A 15,725-nucleotide genomic window follows, 5' to 3' on the forward strand; every position below is an offset into this window, starting at 1 on the left:
TCATTCTCCACAAGGGAATGGGTATAGAAGGTGAACACATATTTCAAGCCTAACCCAATGTCAGAGGATGAGGCAATCAAATTTGTAGTGCTTCACTTGGAGGGGATCACTCACGAATGGTGGCATCATGGAATGGTTACCCTTGGCCATGACCAAATAACCTCCTATGTCAAATTCATAGAGAAGCTAATAAAATGCTTTGATGGGAAAGATCCAGAACTTAATCTTAAGTAGTTAGCCTAGTTGGAACAATCCAGGTCAGTAGATAGTTATATCACCAAATTCCAGAGACTGTCTATAATTGAAAAAGATATCTCAGAGAGACAATTGATTGTGTTGTTCATTGACGGCCTGATGAAAACTCTAAAGGATTGGGTGAAGGGATTCAACCTCATCACACTCACCAAAGAAATTAAGAAGGCACATGGCATGGCGGCATCCTCTTCTTCTTCCTTCAAGAATTATTTGCACCCCAAGCCGCCCCTCACTCCGAAGGATAAAAACAACAAACCACGTCCAAAGAAGCCATTATTGGATGAGATCACGAGACCACCAAACAAGAACTCTAGAGGAGGAAACTATGTTTCAACTGTAAGGAACCGTGGAAAACAAGACACCAATGCTTAGGCAAAGGAAAATCCATTATAGTGAGGTGATGTCCGATGGCGAGGAGCATGAAGAACTTGAAACTGAAGGAAATGGACAATAGGTTTCCTTGGTGGTTAACACAAACCACGCAGAGAGAGTTGCCACGTTGGTGTGGCAAGGAAGTGTCATCGCGACACTTGCCTATACCTTGAGGTGCACTTTGTTCCAGGTATGGGGTACACTCCAGGGTCAGTGGGTCATAGACATGCTTGATGGGGGGGCCACGCTCAACTTCATTAACTCATCACTCAAGAATCAAAGGGGTTAGCGCACAAAGACACGCAAAGGGTTCCAAGTTAATGTGGCGAGAGGAAATCTCATGTCATGTACCAGTTTGGTTCCACAACTAAACATCACAATGGGGAACTACACGACGATGGATAACTTCTTTGTTGTAGATCTAGATGACATGGAAGTCATATTGGACATCTAGTGAATGTAGACTCTTAACAAATATACATAGAGCTTCAACAGAATGGAGTTCTCCTTCGAAGTAGATGGCAAGAATGTAGTACTGAGGGGAATGTCAAATGGCAACTCAAAGGAAATCTTTGCATGATGAATGGAGGCAATCTTCAAACATGATGATGTTGTTTGGATGGTACACTTCTTGGTCTCAATAGAACCTATACAAGGGTAGTAGATCAGCCACCAGGATGAGGAGCTTCAATCAGTGTTGGATAAGCATAACATGGTCTTCGCTGACATCCCACCTAGCATACCTCCACACTGTGGCTTTGAGCATGCTATCAAGTTGGAGGAAGCAGCCAAGGATTTCATCACCACACCCTATAGCCATCCTAAAAAGTTTAAGGATGAGATAGAGAAGGGCAATCGAAGAACTCCTTGACAAAAGATGGACCAAGCTCAGCTCAAGTCCCTTTGCATCATCAGTAGTGTTAGCAAAGAAGAAAGATGGATCCCTCCAAAAGTGCATGGACTACCATGCATTGAACAACAAGACTATCAAAAATAGGTTTCCCACTTCCAACATTGACAAGAAGCTGGACAAATTACACAGCATAATCTACTTTCAAAAATAGATCTTCACTCTAACTACCATCAAATCCACATAAGGAAAAATGATGTGGAGAAGACAACATTTGTTTGTCATTACAAACACTGAATTCTTGGTCATGTTGTTTGGGTTGACCTCCAGCCACCTTCTAGTCTTGCATGAATCACATCTTCAACAAACAATCGCGCAAGTTCCTGGTGGTGTTCTTTCACGACGTACTCATCTATAGCAAGACTTAGAACACCTAGGGCATTTGGATGAAGTTTTGGCAATCATGGAGTCATAATCATTGTTTGTCAAGAGGTCCAAATATGAGTTTGGAATGACGAAGATATTGTAGTTGGGGCATATCAATAATGCCTGAGGTGTTCAAGTACACTTGGAGAAAATTTAGGCCATTTTGAATTGACCGACTCCCAAGACTCTCTTGGAGCTGCACGGATTTTTTGGATTGTGAAGTTATTGTAGAAGGTTTGTGAAGTGATTTTTATAGATCAATGTCCTACTATAGACCTAAAGGAACAAGGATCTTTCCATTGGGATGAGTAGGCGCAACATACCCTCAACAAGCTAAAGGAAATCATGAGTTCTTGTCCAATTCTAGCACAACCAGACTTCACTTGGCACTTCATCCTAGAGTGTGACACAAGGGGAGAAGGCATTGGGGCAGTGTTAATGTAGGACCGTCACCCCATTGCATTTGAAAGTCGAAAGCTCTTGGGAGAAAAACGGTTGTACTCCATCTACGACAAGGAGATGCTCGCCATCATGCATGCACTGATGAAGTTTCGACAGTACCTCATCGAAGCAAAGTTTATTGTGTGGATAAAACACAAAAATCTGACATTATTCTTGGAGGAAAGGGATTTAAACAAATACCAACAAAAGTGGGTGAGAATAATCCAACCATTTTCTCTTGATATTGAGTATGTGAAGGATAAAAATAATGTGGAGGCTAAGCATTGTCAAGAAAGCCTACCATATGTTCTTTATCCCAGATTTTGGCAGATTGGAAGGCACATTTGTTGGTCGAATACTCCTAGAAAACATTCGTGTGCCAATTCATGGATGGTCAAGTGTAGGATGACATATATAAGATGGTTAATGACACCATTTACTACAAAGGCAAAATCTTTTTGGTACCTAAGTTCAAGATGAAGGAAAGAATTCTCAAGATGATGCACGAATCACTCTTGGTCGAACACTTGAGATACCTGTAAACCTATAGCAAATCTAGGAAAGGTTTTCTTGGAAGGGCCTTAAGAATAACGATTTCCAATCTGCGTGGGAATGCTTCACCTACTAGCAGAGTTAATCCGAGAAGACCTTACCTGTGAGACTGCTTCAACCATAGCCAATCCCTTATGAGAAGTGCATTTTGATGGATTTCATTATTGGACTTCCCAAAGTGCAAGGAAAAGATTGCATCTTCGTAATGGTTGATCATCGGACCAAGTATGCCCATTTCTTTGTCGTCTCCACTAGATGTGAGGCAACTCAAGTAGTCGAGTTGTTCTTCTATGAGGTATTCCGCTTACACAGTCTTTCACGGAACATAGTGAGAGATAGGGATAGCCTCTTTCTTAGCACATTTTGGATGGAGGCATTTTGGTTGGCAAGGATGGAATTGTTGCCAAGCACGAGCTACCACCCACAAACAAATGGACAGATGGAGATTGTGAACAAATAACAGGAGGGTTATCTTAGGAGCTATGTATCAGCATAGTAGAAGGCATGGCTCCATTGTTCACATCTGGGAGAGCACTGTTACAACACCACCTAGCATATGTTGATAGGTATGACACTCTTCAATGCATTATATGGTTATGGACCTTTGTCATTCGTAGATCTAGCATTGGGCGAGAACCACACACTGAAGGCCAAAGGTTGGCTACAAGGGAGTTTGGATATCCTAAGATCTCTCAAGGATAACCTACAGAGGGCTTAGAACCAGCACAAGATGTATATCAACCAACACTGGATTGAGCGAAGTTTTAAGGTTGGCGAATCTAGTATACCTTCAACTTCAACCATAAAGACAATCCTCCCTAAAGGCGTGTGGTAAGGAGAGGTTGAGGCCACATTTCTACAAGCCCTACAAAGTGGTTCGAAGGGTGAGCGACGTTGCCTACGAATTAGAATTTCTTGAGGGGAGTCAAATGCACAATGTTTTTCACAAGTTGTGCCTAAAGAAGATCGTTAAGCAACGTGTCACTATGTGGAAGGAACTGTCCCCCATTGATGAGGAAGGGAAACTAAATTTGGAGTCGGCCAAGATCATAGACTTCTCCTTGAGGAAGCCACCTGGGAGGATTGTATTGTCCCCAATATTATTAGATAATGTAATAATTTTGTATGTATGGCCCCAAAATTATAGTTTTATCTCTAGAGCTCATTTTTATTTTGTTTTTGGTAGTATGTTGGTTGTGTCAACACTTTTCGTAGTCCTTTGGGAAGTTTCCCTGAAGCCATATTTAAGGGCGGTCAGTAGGTTGTTAGTATGCGAACTTTGATATCTATTTGCTAATGCAAATTCCATTTGTATTTATGTTGTATGCCAATTTGGAGGTGAAGACCTACCTATTGGGTACTGGCACTTTCGGGGGGAGTAAGTCCTCACCTTATTTTGCTTTGCTTCCGAATCTTTGTAATATGAAGTGATATCATTATTGAATGCAATTTTCTATTGCCTATGTGAATCTCCACACTTGTGCATTTCGTGCATCAAACTATCGTTTTGTGTCTCTACCTAATACTTGTGTGTATTGACGTTGGAACATCTCCATGAAAGGAGGCAGGAGAGGTCGTACAACCATTTTGATTATACGTAGGCCTAAGGAAGTGACCCTACAATCACATTCTAGATCGTACAAACACCATAAAAGCCTTTGTTGTACAGTGTAGGGGTCATCATTAATGTACGAAAGACATCTGTACGGCATCTGAGGGAGAGTCTACTGTATGGGAATAGAGACTTTGTACAACATTAGCAAGTAGTATCATTTTGATTGTACGACATTTTTCGTACTCGACAACACACTCATCAGTGGTAAGAACGTTTTTCTCCCATAAGGAGCTATTTGTTGTACACACAAGGAGGGTGGTTATCGCACATATTGTAGTCCTAGTTTCACCGTAGTTGTGTCGTGTGAAGTAACACTCAATTGTAAGGCTGAAAAATAGCTCAAACACGAGATTGAGAGTGGAAGTGGGTCGTATGATCTGCATAGTTGGTGGTGGCATACAAGGTTGCCAACATGGGTACATTACACATTCTCAAAAGGAGGAGCAGCATGATACTACTACTTTGATGGAACATAATCTTGATTAGAGATAAAAATATAGGAATCTTGAAAAAAAAATTCAAGAATTTATACTTGTGCATTATTTAGAATATCAAATGCCTTGATGATTCTTATCTTAACAATTCTTAAAATTAAGGAAAGAAAGGATGAACTACTTTCAGGATATCATCTCTCATGGTTCTTGGGTGCTTAAGGATCATGTCTCCACAAAAGAAGTGGAAATATCTTTCTCCAAAATGAAGAAAAATGAGACCTCATAACCTTATGATTTTTTGGTGAATTTCATTGAGAACCTTTTGGGGCTGTCTAAAGGAGGACGTAATCCAAGCAGCAGTTGACTCTAGTACCATTTTCAAAGCGATGAACTCAATTCCATTTCTCCCCTTCCCAAAAAAGATCACTCCCCTTACTCCAAATCATTAATATCTATTTCCTTCTGTAATACCTCACAAAACCATCACTAAAGATGGCTAATATGATAAAAAGACTTATTCAAGTAAACTAATCTCAGAGGATCAGGTAAGTTATATTAGGTAAATGTGAATCCTTGATGCCATCACTATGTTTCATTAAGCAATTCAATCACACCAACTATGGGCTCCAAAGCCCGCCACCAAACCAACTTGAAATTTGTCCTTAAATCCTTAATGGATTTTATTTTCGAGAGACTCAAAAATAATAGACAAATGTATGATTAATCAAAAGTTCTCAGTTTTGATTGATGGATCTATGAGTTTCTAAAGGTTTCTTTTTGTGAAATTATAGTCTATTAAAGTAGGACCATATATCCTCATTTGGCAAAAGCTTTGGTAAGGATTAAAAGTGCCCATGATGCTAGCAGGAAGCTAGAAGGCCCAAGGTTTCCTCTAATATTTAACTTGTTTTCAGTTTTTGATAACCCCCAATGCTTGGTTATACAACCATAAGGGGGAGCTAAATTTCTTGGGAACCTCCTAAGAAACTAAAAGAGGGCATTAGGACAGGTAGTCAAGGAGAAATCATGATCATTCTATAGTACCCTACCTGAACTTCGAGATAATATTGTCAATCTCATAGACTTAGCTTCAAGGAGATACAGATCCATATCTCTGAACTGGATCTGGAGCACAGACTTGAAACACCAGAAATAAAAGTAGAACGCAGTTGTTTCCAATCCAAATTTAAAAAATTCTTACCAGTTGAAATGTCAAAAATCTATGCACGCATATTACTAGTCTTCTATACCTTCCCTGCTGATAGTATATGAAGTATTGCAACCAACTACGCAACACCAATGTTTTAGTTAAATAGTGAATTACTAAAAAATTAGTTTCAATTACAAAGTAAGAGACACCCCTAAGATAAACTAAGTCCCAAACATGAGCTGAAATGGAAAAGAATAAAAGCTATTTATTTCCCAAAAGATGGCCCAAAACATCTTTGACAGTAGCCAACAGTGGCATAAGGAATTTAAAGTTGTTCTAGATATTTCTGCATTTTTCATTTAAATGAACCTTCAGACTTTTATCACTCTGCTATTTTAACTGCAGTAACTACAAGACAAGTGGCATAATTCACACAGTATTATAGACAACGTCTCAACAAGGACAATCCAAAGATAACTGCAAGAAAGAAAAGAGGAATGGGAAATAGTGTGTTACAAATATAATAGAAAAGGAACTGGTCTCACCTGAATATGTTTGTACCTCTTATGGCGAACACCCATGATAAGGCCATCATCAGTCCACGCTGTAATCTCAAGTTCATTATGAGGAAAGCTTTCTTTGTCAATTACAAGGCTGTGATATCGTGCAGCAGTGAAGGGGCTACAAAATGACAAGAATTTATATTATGTAAGCTTCCTTGAATTATTTGTAGAGAAATTGTAAACAAAAATTGTCAATTGCATCCCTGTTTAGACAGGAGAAAGCAAAAATAGAGTTGACAAACTGAACTGTCGCTTCAAGAAGAACATGGCAATATGAAAAATATATGTTATTCACAGTGTTCACAGACAGATTCTCATAGCCAGAATGAATAATGGCCATCCATCAACTCCCAAGTTGATAGAAAGGTTGTCTATGAACAACTTTGATCAGCATGCATGGCTAAGCCCATCATCTTCATTGTAAAGTTCTCATAAAACTTAAAGCACTAGGTGCCTATAAGCCTATCAAACTACTTTTCAGCGGCAACAGAAGTAAAATTGAAACTTTTTTGCAATGTAAAAAGAATTGTCACTTTCTAAATCTGTTTTTTTAAACAAAGCATCAGACTTCCTCTATGGGATGGGAAATCAGGAACAAATGAGGAGATTCTCAAATAGATAAGACATAAAAAGAGGAATTGTTTGAGAAAGCCTTCCTTTCCAAAGCTTTTTTTCTACAAAATATTATTATTATAGGGGAGCACTCCCTCCAAGCAAGAGATAGATACGAGTAACAGAAATTAGCGATTAACCCACTCAAGGAGAACAAAATTGAAACCATTGATGAATATACCCAACCATCAGAATAAGGAAAAAATCAAATAGATAAGACATAAAATTAGGAACAGATTGAGAGAACCTTCCTTGCCAAAACCTTTTTTAACAGAAGCTTGTTGTGAGGTTTTCACATCATCGCCCCAAAAATTTTGGGGACCCCCTTTTCCGGGCAAGCCTTGGCAATTTTCACGGATTTTTGGAATTTTTTCGTTGCCTTGGCAAGTTCTTTGGAGTTGTCCAAAAGTTTCTGATTTGAAAATTTTACACCTCGGTCACCTTCAGACCAGGAGGGATGTGATTTGTTTTTTTTTTCACCCGGTGCGAAACTTGATTTTCCAGAACATGTAATTTTATCCTTAGGCCAAACAAATTTCAAAGACAACATTTTTTGATGGTTAGAACAATATTCGGCAGGATAAATTTGCAAAATTTGGGACTTAGACAAATTTTGGAAATTGGAAATAATTGTATAGACTCGAACATTTCCAAAATGAAATTTTTTAGATTTAATTGTTTTGGAAAATCTTGAATTTTTCGATGAAAAGGAAAAAAATTTATAGTAAAATAAAAATTGAAAAATCGATTTTGGATGCTAGAAAAATGATTTATTTTGGTTGAAAAATAAAAATTGCATTACAAAATTGAAAATGGATTAAATTGCAAAATTTCATTAAATTGGTTGAAATATTGCCTAGAAAATTTTTAAATGTTGAAAGAAGTTGGTAAATTGGAATTGAAAATCGATTTTGGCTTACTAGAGTTGATTTTAATGATATTTTAATTGCCAAAACGTTGGTAAATGAAAATTTTGGCATCTCCTAGGCTTTCCTTGTTTTATTTTGCAATTTTTTATCACAATTGGCAATTAAATAGGTTAATTTCACTTTGAGCTAAATAAATTTAACATGGCATTTAAATCTGGGTCATTAATAAAGATGCTAATTTAATTTTGTTCTCCTCCAAAGCAAGTCAGCCAGCTTGGTGAGATATGGAAAATTTGGTATAAGAGGGGCTCTCCCCTCTCTCATTCCCTCATTCCACCTTCCTCCTCATGTGTTGGGCGATTTTTTTCTTGAAGAGGCAATTTCCAGCCTAGGCAATTTTCTTGTGGAGCAGATTTTCCTTGCTTAGCACCATTCTCCTTCTTCCAGTTTGGGCGAATTTCTGCCCTATGCGATTTGGGAGCAGATCTGAATATTTTCTCTTGCTTGGGCGATTTCTCAAAGTTCTGATTTCTGCTAGAGGCTGTGAATTTCTGCCCTAGATTTGGGCAATTTTATTTGGTAAAGGAGGCTATGTGATCCAAGGGTTTGATTTTGGCAAATGTGGACAATTTCAAGGAGGTCAAAGTTCTGATTTTTGTTAGGGCATCATTATTTGCAAGGAGGCTTGAAATTTTCGAGATCTGATCTAAATTCAAAGAGGACCCGATTATTGGTAAAGACAAAATTAAGGTAAAATTATATTCATTTTGGAAGTGAAGATTGGTTTAAAGGCGGATTCCACTCTTTGTTCTTGCTTGGTTCGTTTCCCTTATATTCTTCTTGCATTCATCATCCACCACTTCATCATCCCATTGATAGGTTGAAGTTTGTAGATTTCATGATAGGACACTTGGCGAGGCAGAAATAAGCTAGACCACCCTAGGTTGAAGTTGGGAGATATAAGTGTAGTCCATCCTAAGGTAACGAAGAGGCAGAAATAAGTGGTAGTCTCACCCCTAGGTTGAAGTTTGGAGAGACAAGTGTAGAGATAGGACTTGGAGAGGCAGAAATAAGTTAGATTCCATCGATAGAAAGAAGGTTGGAGATCGATAAGTGTAGTGCATATCATTTAGAACGAAGAGGCAAAAATAAGTGTTTAGGATCGTACATGTTAGTGCAAGCAAAAACCCAAAGGGAACGAATATCAAAAAGGACAAGGAAGACATGATGCCTAAGACCACCTTCTTCTCGAAAGTGAGGCAAATAGGTGATACCAATATCAACTCAGTAAACATAATATAGTTAAAGAACAAATTGAAGGAAGGACAATCCCCCATGGCAAAGAAGATCTACAAAAGCGAAATTGTACATGCGGCGGCTTTCCCTCCTACTTTGCCTTGTCCGGAATTTGTAATGTCCCCGTTTTGGAGGTAATTTGATTTAATTAATTTAATTAATTAAGTTGTCCAAAATAATGAATATTTTATGAGGATGACTAATTAATTATTTTAATTAAATAAATAAGTGGTATTAAGTTAATTATTTATAAAGTTATCAAATAAATAAATATGAAAAGGTAACTTTATATTTAATTAATTTAATAAAGTGACTTGAATTATAAAATATTTTATAAAGTCACTTAATAAAATAATGTTCTAAAAGTTTCTGGAGAAAGTGAAGAAAAAAGAATAAATAGGCATCCTGGGCTTCATTCTCGGCAAGCAGATTTAATATTGTTGTTGTTGTTGTTTCATCTTGTGGAGCCTAAGGTTTCTGCAGATTACTTCTTTGTCATAGGAAACAAAAACTTCCTATTGATAGCAATTTTGAGGGTGTGAAATACCACTTGAATTATTGCAGCTGGGAGGAAGATACTTCAGTCTTCTATTTGTGCCACATTGAGAAAAATATTTGAGTACAATAGCTGATGTATTATTGTACTTTCTGAATAAAGGGTTTAAAGGTTATTACTTGCAGATTTGCATATCATATTCAAATTTTTGCTTGTATGGCCTCATTCAGGCATTGTTTCTTTGTGGGTATTTGAGCATTCATCTTGGGAGAGCTTGGCAATTGTTTTGGCGTATTTTGGAGTGGCTATCAAGTTGTTGGTAAATAATTTCAGTGGCCTGATATACTACACAAAGGGCACCGTTGACAAGACATTTTGGTTCATAGCTCATCATTGAAGCATCCTATGGTTCTAGGTATTGTTGCATTCAATTGCTATCGCCGAGACAATCATTTCAAAGACAAATTTGAGGAGCCTAGAGTCTGCATTTATTTATCTAAAGTATTGCCAGGCAAAAATAGGAGCAACACTTCAAGGGAGTCGATTTCTTCATTTGGAGGAGCCTTCATCATCAACAAGTGTTACAATCAAGTCTCCAGCTCTTCTACAATTTGTGTACCAGGTTTCTCAAGTCAATTGTTGCATATATATTGCATTTTAGATTTCATACTAAGGCTGCATTTGTACTCAGAAAATTACATAGTTTGCATATGTTGTAATGCCAAGAGTCTTGGCCATTTCATACTAGCATTGTAGTTGACATTAAATGTGCAATAAAGGAGACATAATTTGCTGGTCTGACAAAGTTGTAATTGAATATGTTTTTATCATTCATGATCAGCTTATTAGTTTGCATGCCAGTTGTTTGACAAAATGTCAATTGGCTGTAGGTTATCTTTTTTGGCATAAATAATGTTATAATTTTGCATACCAAGTGTTTGTATTAATGCCACTTGGTTGTAAGTGCATTAATGCCATCTTAGGTTGCATCCAAAGTGTTTGTCATAATTACTAGTTGCTGTAGCTGCATATTGCAAGTAGTTTCAGTCACATATATGCATTGAATATTGTTAAAATAAGTTGTGCATTCATGTTAGATCATTGTTTAGTCAATTCTGAGTCTTCTTGCAAACATTCACATTGATGCTAATTGAAGAAAAGAGTCATTAAAGCAAACCGAAATGTTATATCAGTCATATGACCCTTGTATGTGAAGTGTTTGACAAAATTTCCAAGGCCAAAAGTCAAAAGTTTTCAATCAGATTTGAATAGGGTCATTACAGAATTGGTAATGGAGTGTGCATCCCAATTTGATATTGTTAGTAAGTCCATCATTTTTTATGAAGGGAAGAGAGTGTTAGCCAACATTGGTGGACAAGTGATCGAAGAAGCATTTAATATTCCCCAGTACAAAGGTATGACAGTGGTAATGATGGATCAGGCGGCCAAGTCATTTCAGGATAATCAGGAGGCTTTCTTCATTCACCTAAAGCAAAATTGGTTACATGAAGGCAAGAAGGGAGTCACCAAGTCATCGAAGCTCACTAAGTCAGATTTCAAATTAGAGTATGGCGATCTCATTGTGCTTCTTAGCCGGATCATGGGCTTAGCTCAAGGTATGCAATTCGAAAACTGGATGTATTATTTTATTGATGGAATTGAAAATGGAAAAAGAAGATTTGATTGTGCTAGGATTATAAGCGAGAATTTAGAGTTGCAACTTAGGACCGTACAAAATTGAAAGCAATTCTATATGGGGTCCTACCTCTTTTATTTGATTTAGAGGCGGTGAAAATTGAAGAGTGAATCTCAACGAAGGGTGAATTTCAAGGAAGAGCAAATTTGGAGGAAGTGATTTGAAAATATTTGAGGCTAGAGACCAAAGGGATAATTCAAGTGGACAAGAGGAGAACGTCAATGAGACAGAATTTGGATCAAGATTGGATGAGTTGGGGAAGGTTGCCATCAACAAGAAACATTTGGGCACCCTTGCCTTCCTCAATGCCTTTATCGGATTCGCAAAAGAATATGAGAAGGATCATAAGAAAACACTGCAAGTAGCGAGCAACATGATGAATTCAATTGAGCTTAAGATGAAACATACACCTTGCCCTCCCATGAAGGAAGTCAACAACAAGCTAGCCAAATTCATTACTTTGGCTAAGAGAATGAAAGAAAGGGGTAGAACTATATTAGAAGATCATTTGATGTAAGCCCAAGTGGCAAATTCTCCTTCTTCTTAGGTAGGATAGGTGTCTCATTCTGATTGACTACCATTTTGGTGCCTTCTCATTGGTTGCCACTTTTCCTTTTTTCATTGGTCCATTGATGAGGTGCGTCTTCTCATTGGCTAATGGGGTGGCAACCCTAATTAGGGTTTCTAGGATCCAATCTGGATCGTTGGTTTTGCCTCTTAATCTCTACTGTTGGTTGTAATTTTGGCCTCTATATAAGGCCATTTGCTCTCATTTGTAAAGGGTTGGAGAAAATTGTTGCTAAGATAATACCATAATTGCCTCTCTTTATCATAGTTGTGACTTGCATAGTGATTAAGAACATTTGGTGTTATTGCATGGTTTCTACTTCCAATAGTTAGAATTAGATTTCCTTTGAAGTTGCTAAAGTAGATTTTATTTCAAGAAGGTTGTTAAGTAAGAGTAGATGGATAGTTGTATGGTGATATTAGTGGATGTTTGATAGAGATCTATAACTAGGCCACTAGCATCCCAGCGGCTTGTTAGGAAGCCTTGCATGGTAAACTAGTCTTTTTCCCTTGAATCATTGCATCTATGGAGGTAGAGCCGCTAGTTAGCTTTCATTAGATTCGATCTTCGTCCATTTGCTAATCTTTCCATTCATAGGAGTAGGAGTAGAGCAATGAGTAGTTTAGTATATGGAGCTTTGAGGAAGGAAGTAAGGAGAAGCATCACTGGTAAACACACCCCCATCATCACCACCATCAACATTATCTGGCGCTCATATATTTTTACAAACCCATCAACATCACCATCACACCTGAAATCCAAGTCATCCTTGAATGAACAATGTAAGGCCGCCTACGTGATTATGAGCAAATCACATCGATATAGCTGAGTTAGTATCCACAGGTGTAAGGAAAATTGGTGTTTTTTCTCATTTCTTTATGAGTATTAACTTTTCAAGAGAGGAATTGAGTATTTGATATCCCATATTAGGTGTTCAATTGCTACATGTTATGTAGTGGTACAAAACTGACATGAACAAAGCTTTGATTATTATTGATGGACAACGAGTGGCACAACTTCTTTACAAATAATTAATTGGCCAGTAAAAGTAACACTCCATCCAAGCAAGAGATAGATATAGCAACAATGAATGAGAGGCTAACCCACACATAGATAATAAGGTGTAAATCATGGATAACTATACACTACTATCAAAACAAGAAGGCAAGAATCTTGATGAAAATGAACAAAGAAAGCCCCTATAGACTGGAAAACCTGTTGTGAGGTCTTCACACCATCATCCAATTGCAAATGGGGACCACTTCTTTGTTCTTGCCTTTCGATAGGTGCCAATTTAGTTTGCTGTAGGTGTTAGTGTTTGAGTCGATTGGCAACATTTTCAGAATCTGAGCCTTGGTGAGTGAGAGCAAGACAAGGAATTAGTCGTGACAAGCAAGGAGATTGGACTAAGAAAAACTTGGCAAAAATTTGACCATGTCGATTAGCAATTTAGTGGAAATATAAAAAATTGGTGGCAATTGATGAATGGGCATAAAACGCATTTCATGGGAAAGCTATGTTGAATTGAAATGGATTTCACCTAAGTTGGAGTAAATTTCCACCATGTGCTTCAAATTCGCCTAAGTCACCCTTGATTTCTACTGCACATTAGTTGCAATTTGCCTAAGTCACCCTTGATTTCCACTACACATCGGTTGCACTTTGCCTAACTCACCCTTGATTTCCATCACACATCAATTGCACTATCATCAAAACAAGAAGGCAAGAATCTTGATGAGAACGAACAAAGAAATCCCCTATAGACTAGAAAACCTATTGTGAGGTTTTCACACCATCATCCCATTGCAAATGTGGACCCCTTCTTTGTTCTTGCCTTTCAACAAGTGCCAATTTTAGTTTTCTGCAGGTGTTAGTGTTTGAGTCAATTGGCAACATTTCCAGAGTCTAAGCCTTGGTGAGTGAGAGCAAGACAAGGAATTAGTAGTGACAAGCAAGGAGGTTGGACTAAGAAAAACTTGGTAAAATTTTGACCATGTGGATTAGCAATTTAGTGGAAATATAAAAAATTGGTGGCAATTGATGAATGGATATAAAATGCTTTTCATGGGAAAGCTATGTTAAATTGAAATGGATTTCGACTAAGTTGGAGTAAATTTCTACCATGTGCTTTAAATTCACCTAAGTTGCCCTTGATTGCCACTGCATGACGATTGAGTCACCCTTGATTTTCCACTGCACATCAGTTGCATTTTGCCTAAGTCACCCTTGATTTCCAATGCACATCAAGTGCACTTTGCCTAAGTCACCCTTGATTTCCGATGCACATCCATAGCACCTTGCCTAAGTTGGTGTAAATTTCCACAAAGCAATTGTGTGACTTTGCCTAAGTCATGAGTGGTTTCCACTTCATGCATAGAGGATTCGCATTTGGGTAGTGGTTTCCACTTGCTGATTAACGGTTTTGCCTAACTCTCTAATGGTTTCCACTCGATGTTTGATGTTTGATGTTTTGCCAAAGTGTATGGTGGTTTCCACTTTCAAGATATAACCTTTGCAAGTGTAAGATGTTTTACTTGGTGATTAATGGTTTTACTTTTGCCTACATGGTGGTCTCCACTCCTTGTATAAACATTGATTTCCACCTAACTAACCTCGAGTTTAACCAAAATGATTCAAACTTGTGATTGTTTTTAATTGGATGAGGCTGGAGTCAAATGCCAATAGTACAAATTACACAGAGAGAAAAAATGGAATTGAATGGGGAGCCAATCTGAATTGAAGGCATGTGTTTAGTCACATAGAGGATTGAACCAATCCATTAGTGCATCGAACTTAACCATCATGAGGTCCCAAATATGATCATATGGACCTTGATTCAATGCGTGTGGCCTTAAATTTCCAATGAGCAGGCTCAGTTCCTAAGGTATGGGCTCTAAAGTAGAATGCCTGGCCCCAAATTCAAATGCATAGATCTTAAACCTGAGTGAATGGGCCTGTTATCTTTATAAGTGGCCTGTTAAGTTTGAGCATTCAGCCCTATATCCAAACCTGTGGCCTTATTTCATATGTGGAGGTCTTCAAATTCAAAGATTTGAGTCCTAAACAAACTGTGGGCTTTTGATGAGACTATGAGGTCACCAAAATTAGTAGTATGGCCCATAAATCAAACGTATGGCCCAAAATCTGAGTTTAAATTCAATATGGCCAGCTCCAAATTAGTGGAGTGTGGCCCTAAATCTGATTGTAAAAGCTTAATTCTAACATTTGGGCCTAAATGCTAGCATATGTGTCTTAAATCTTAACTGTACAGCATACAAGTTCAAATACCTCAAAGGTGGCGCCTAAATTCAAAAATGTGTGGGCCTTAGCTCTATACGTGTAGGCCCTGAATCTGGCCCAAATTCAAAACATGTAGCCCTATGAATCCCACATATGGGCCTATTAATTCAAACGTGTGGGCTTTTGATCCTGACATGTGGTCTCATATCTAATTGCTTTGGCCCTAAACGTTCAACGTATGGACCTATAAGCCCCAAACATATGGACTAAACTTCAGTATGCAGGCCCAA

General features: G+C 38.0%; 1 protein-coding gene across 1 annotated transcript in view; it reads right to left on the bottom strand.

Annotated features, from left to right (window-relative positions):
- The window catches only part of LOC149568148 (anthranilate synthase beta subunit 2, chloroplastic-like), a 144,811-nt gene that overhangs the window by 36,480 nt on the left and 92,606 nt on the right, over positions 1-15,725 (bottom strand). Inside the window, exon 7 of the mRNA XM_089821144.1 lies at positions 6,641-6,776. Coding sequence (XP_089677270.1) covers positions 6,641-6,776 — 136 coding nt within the window. The remainder of the gene's footprint in view (positions 1-6,640; positions 6,777-15,725) is intronic.

Source organism: Cupressus sempervirens, chromosome 3 (genome assembly GCF_028749045.1).
Source record: "Cupressus sempervirens isolate cs-2001-9-10 chromosome 3, ASM2874904v1, whole genome shotgun sequence".
Lineage (NCBI taxonomy): Eukaryota > Viridiplantae > Streptophyta > Pinopsida > Cupressales > Cupressaceae > Cupressus > Cupressus sempervirens.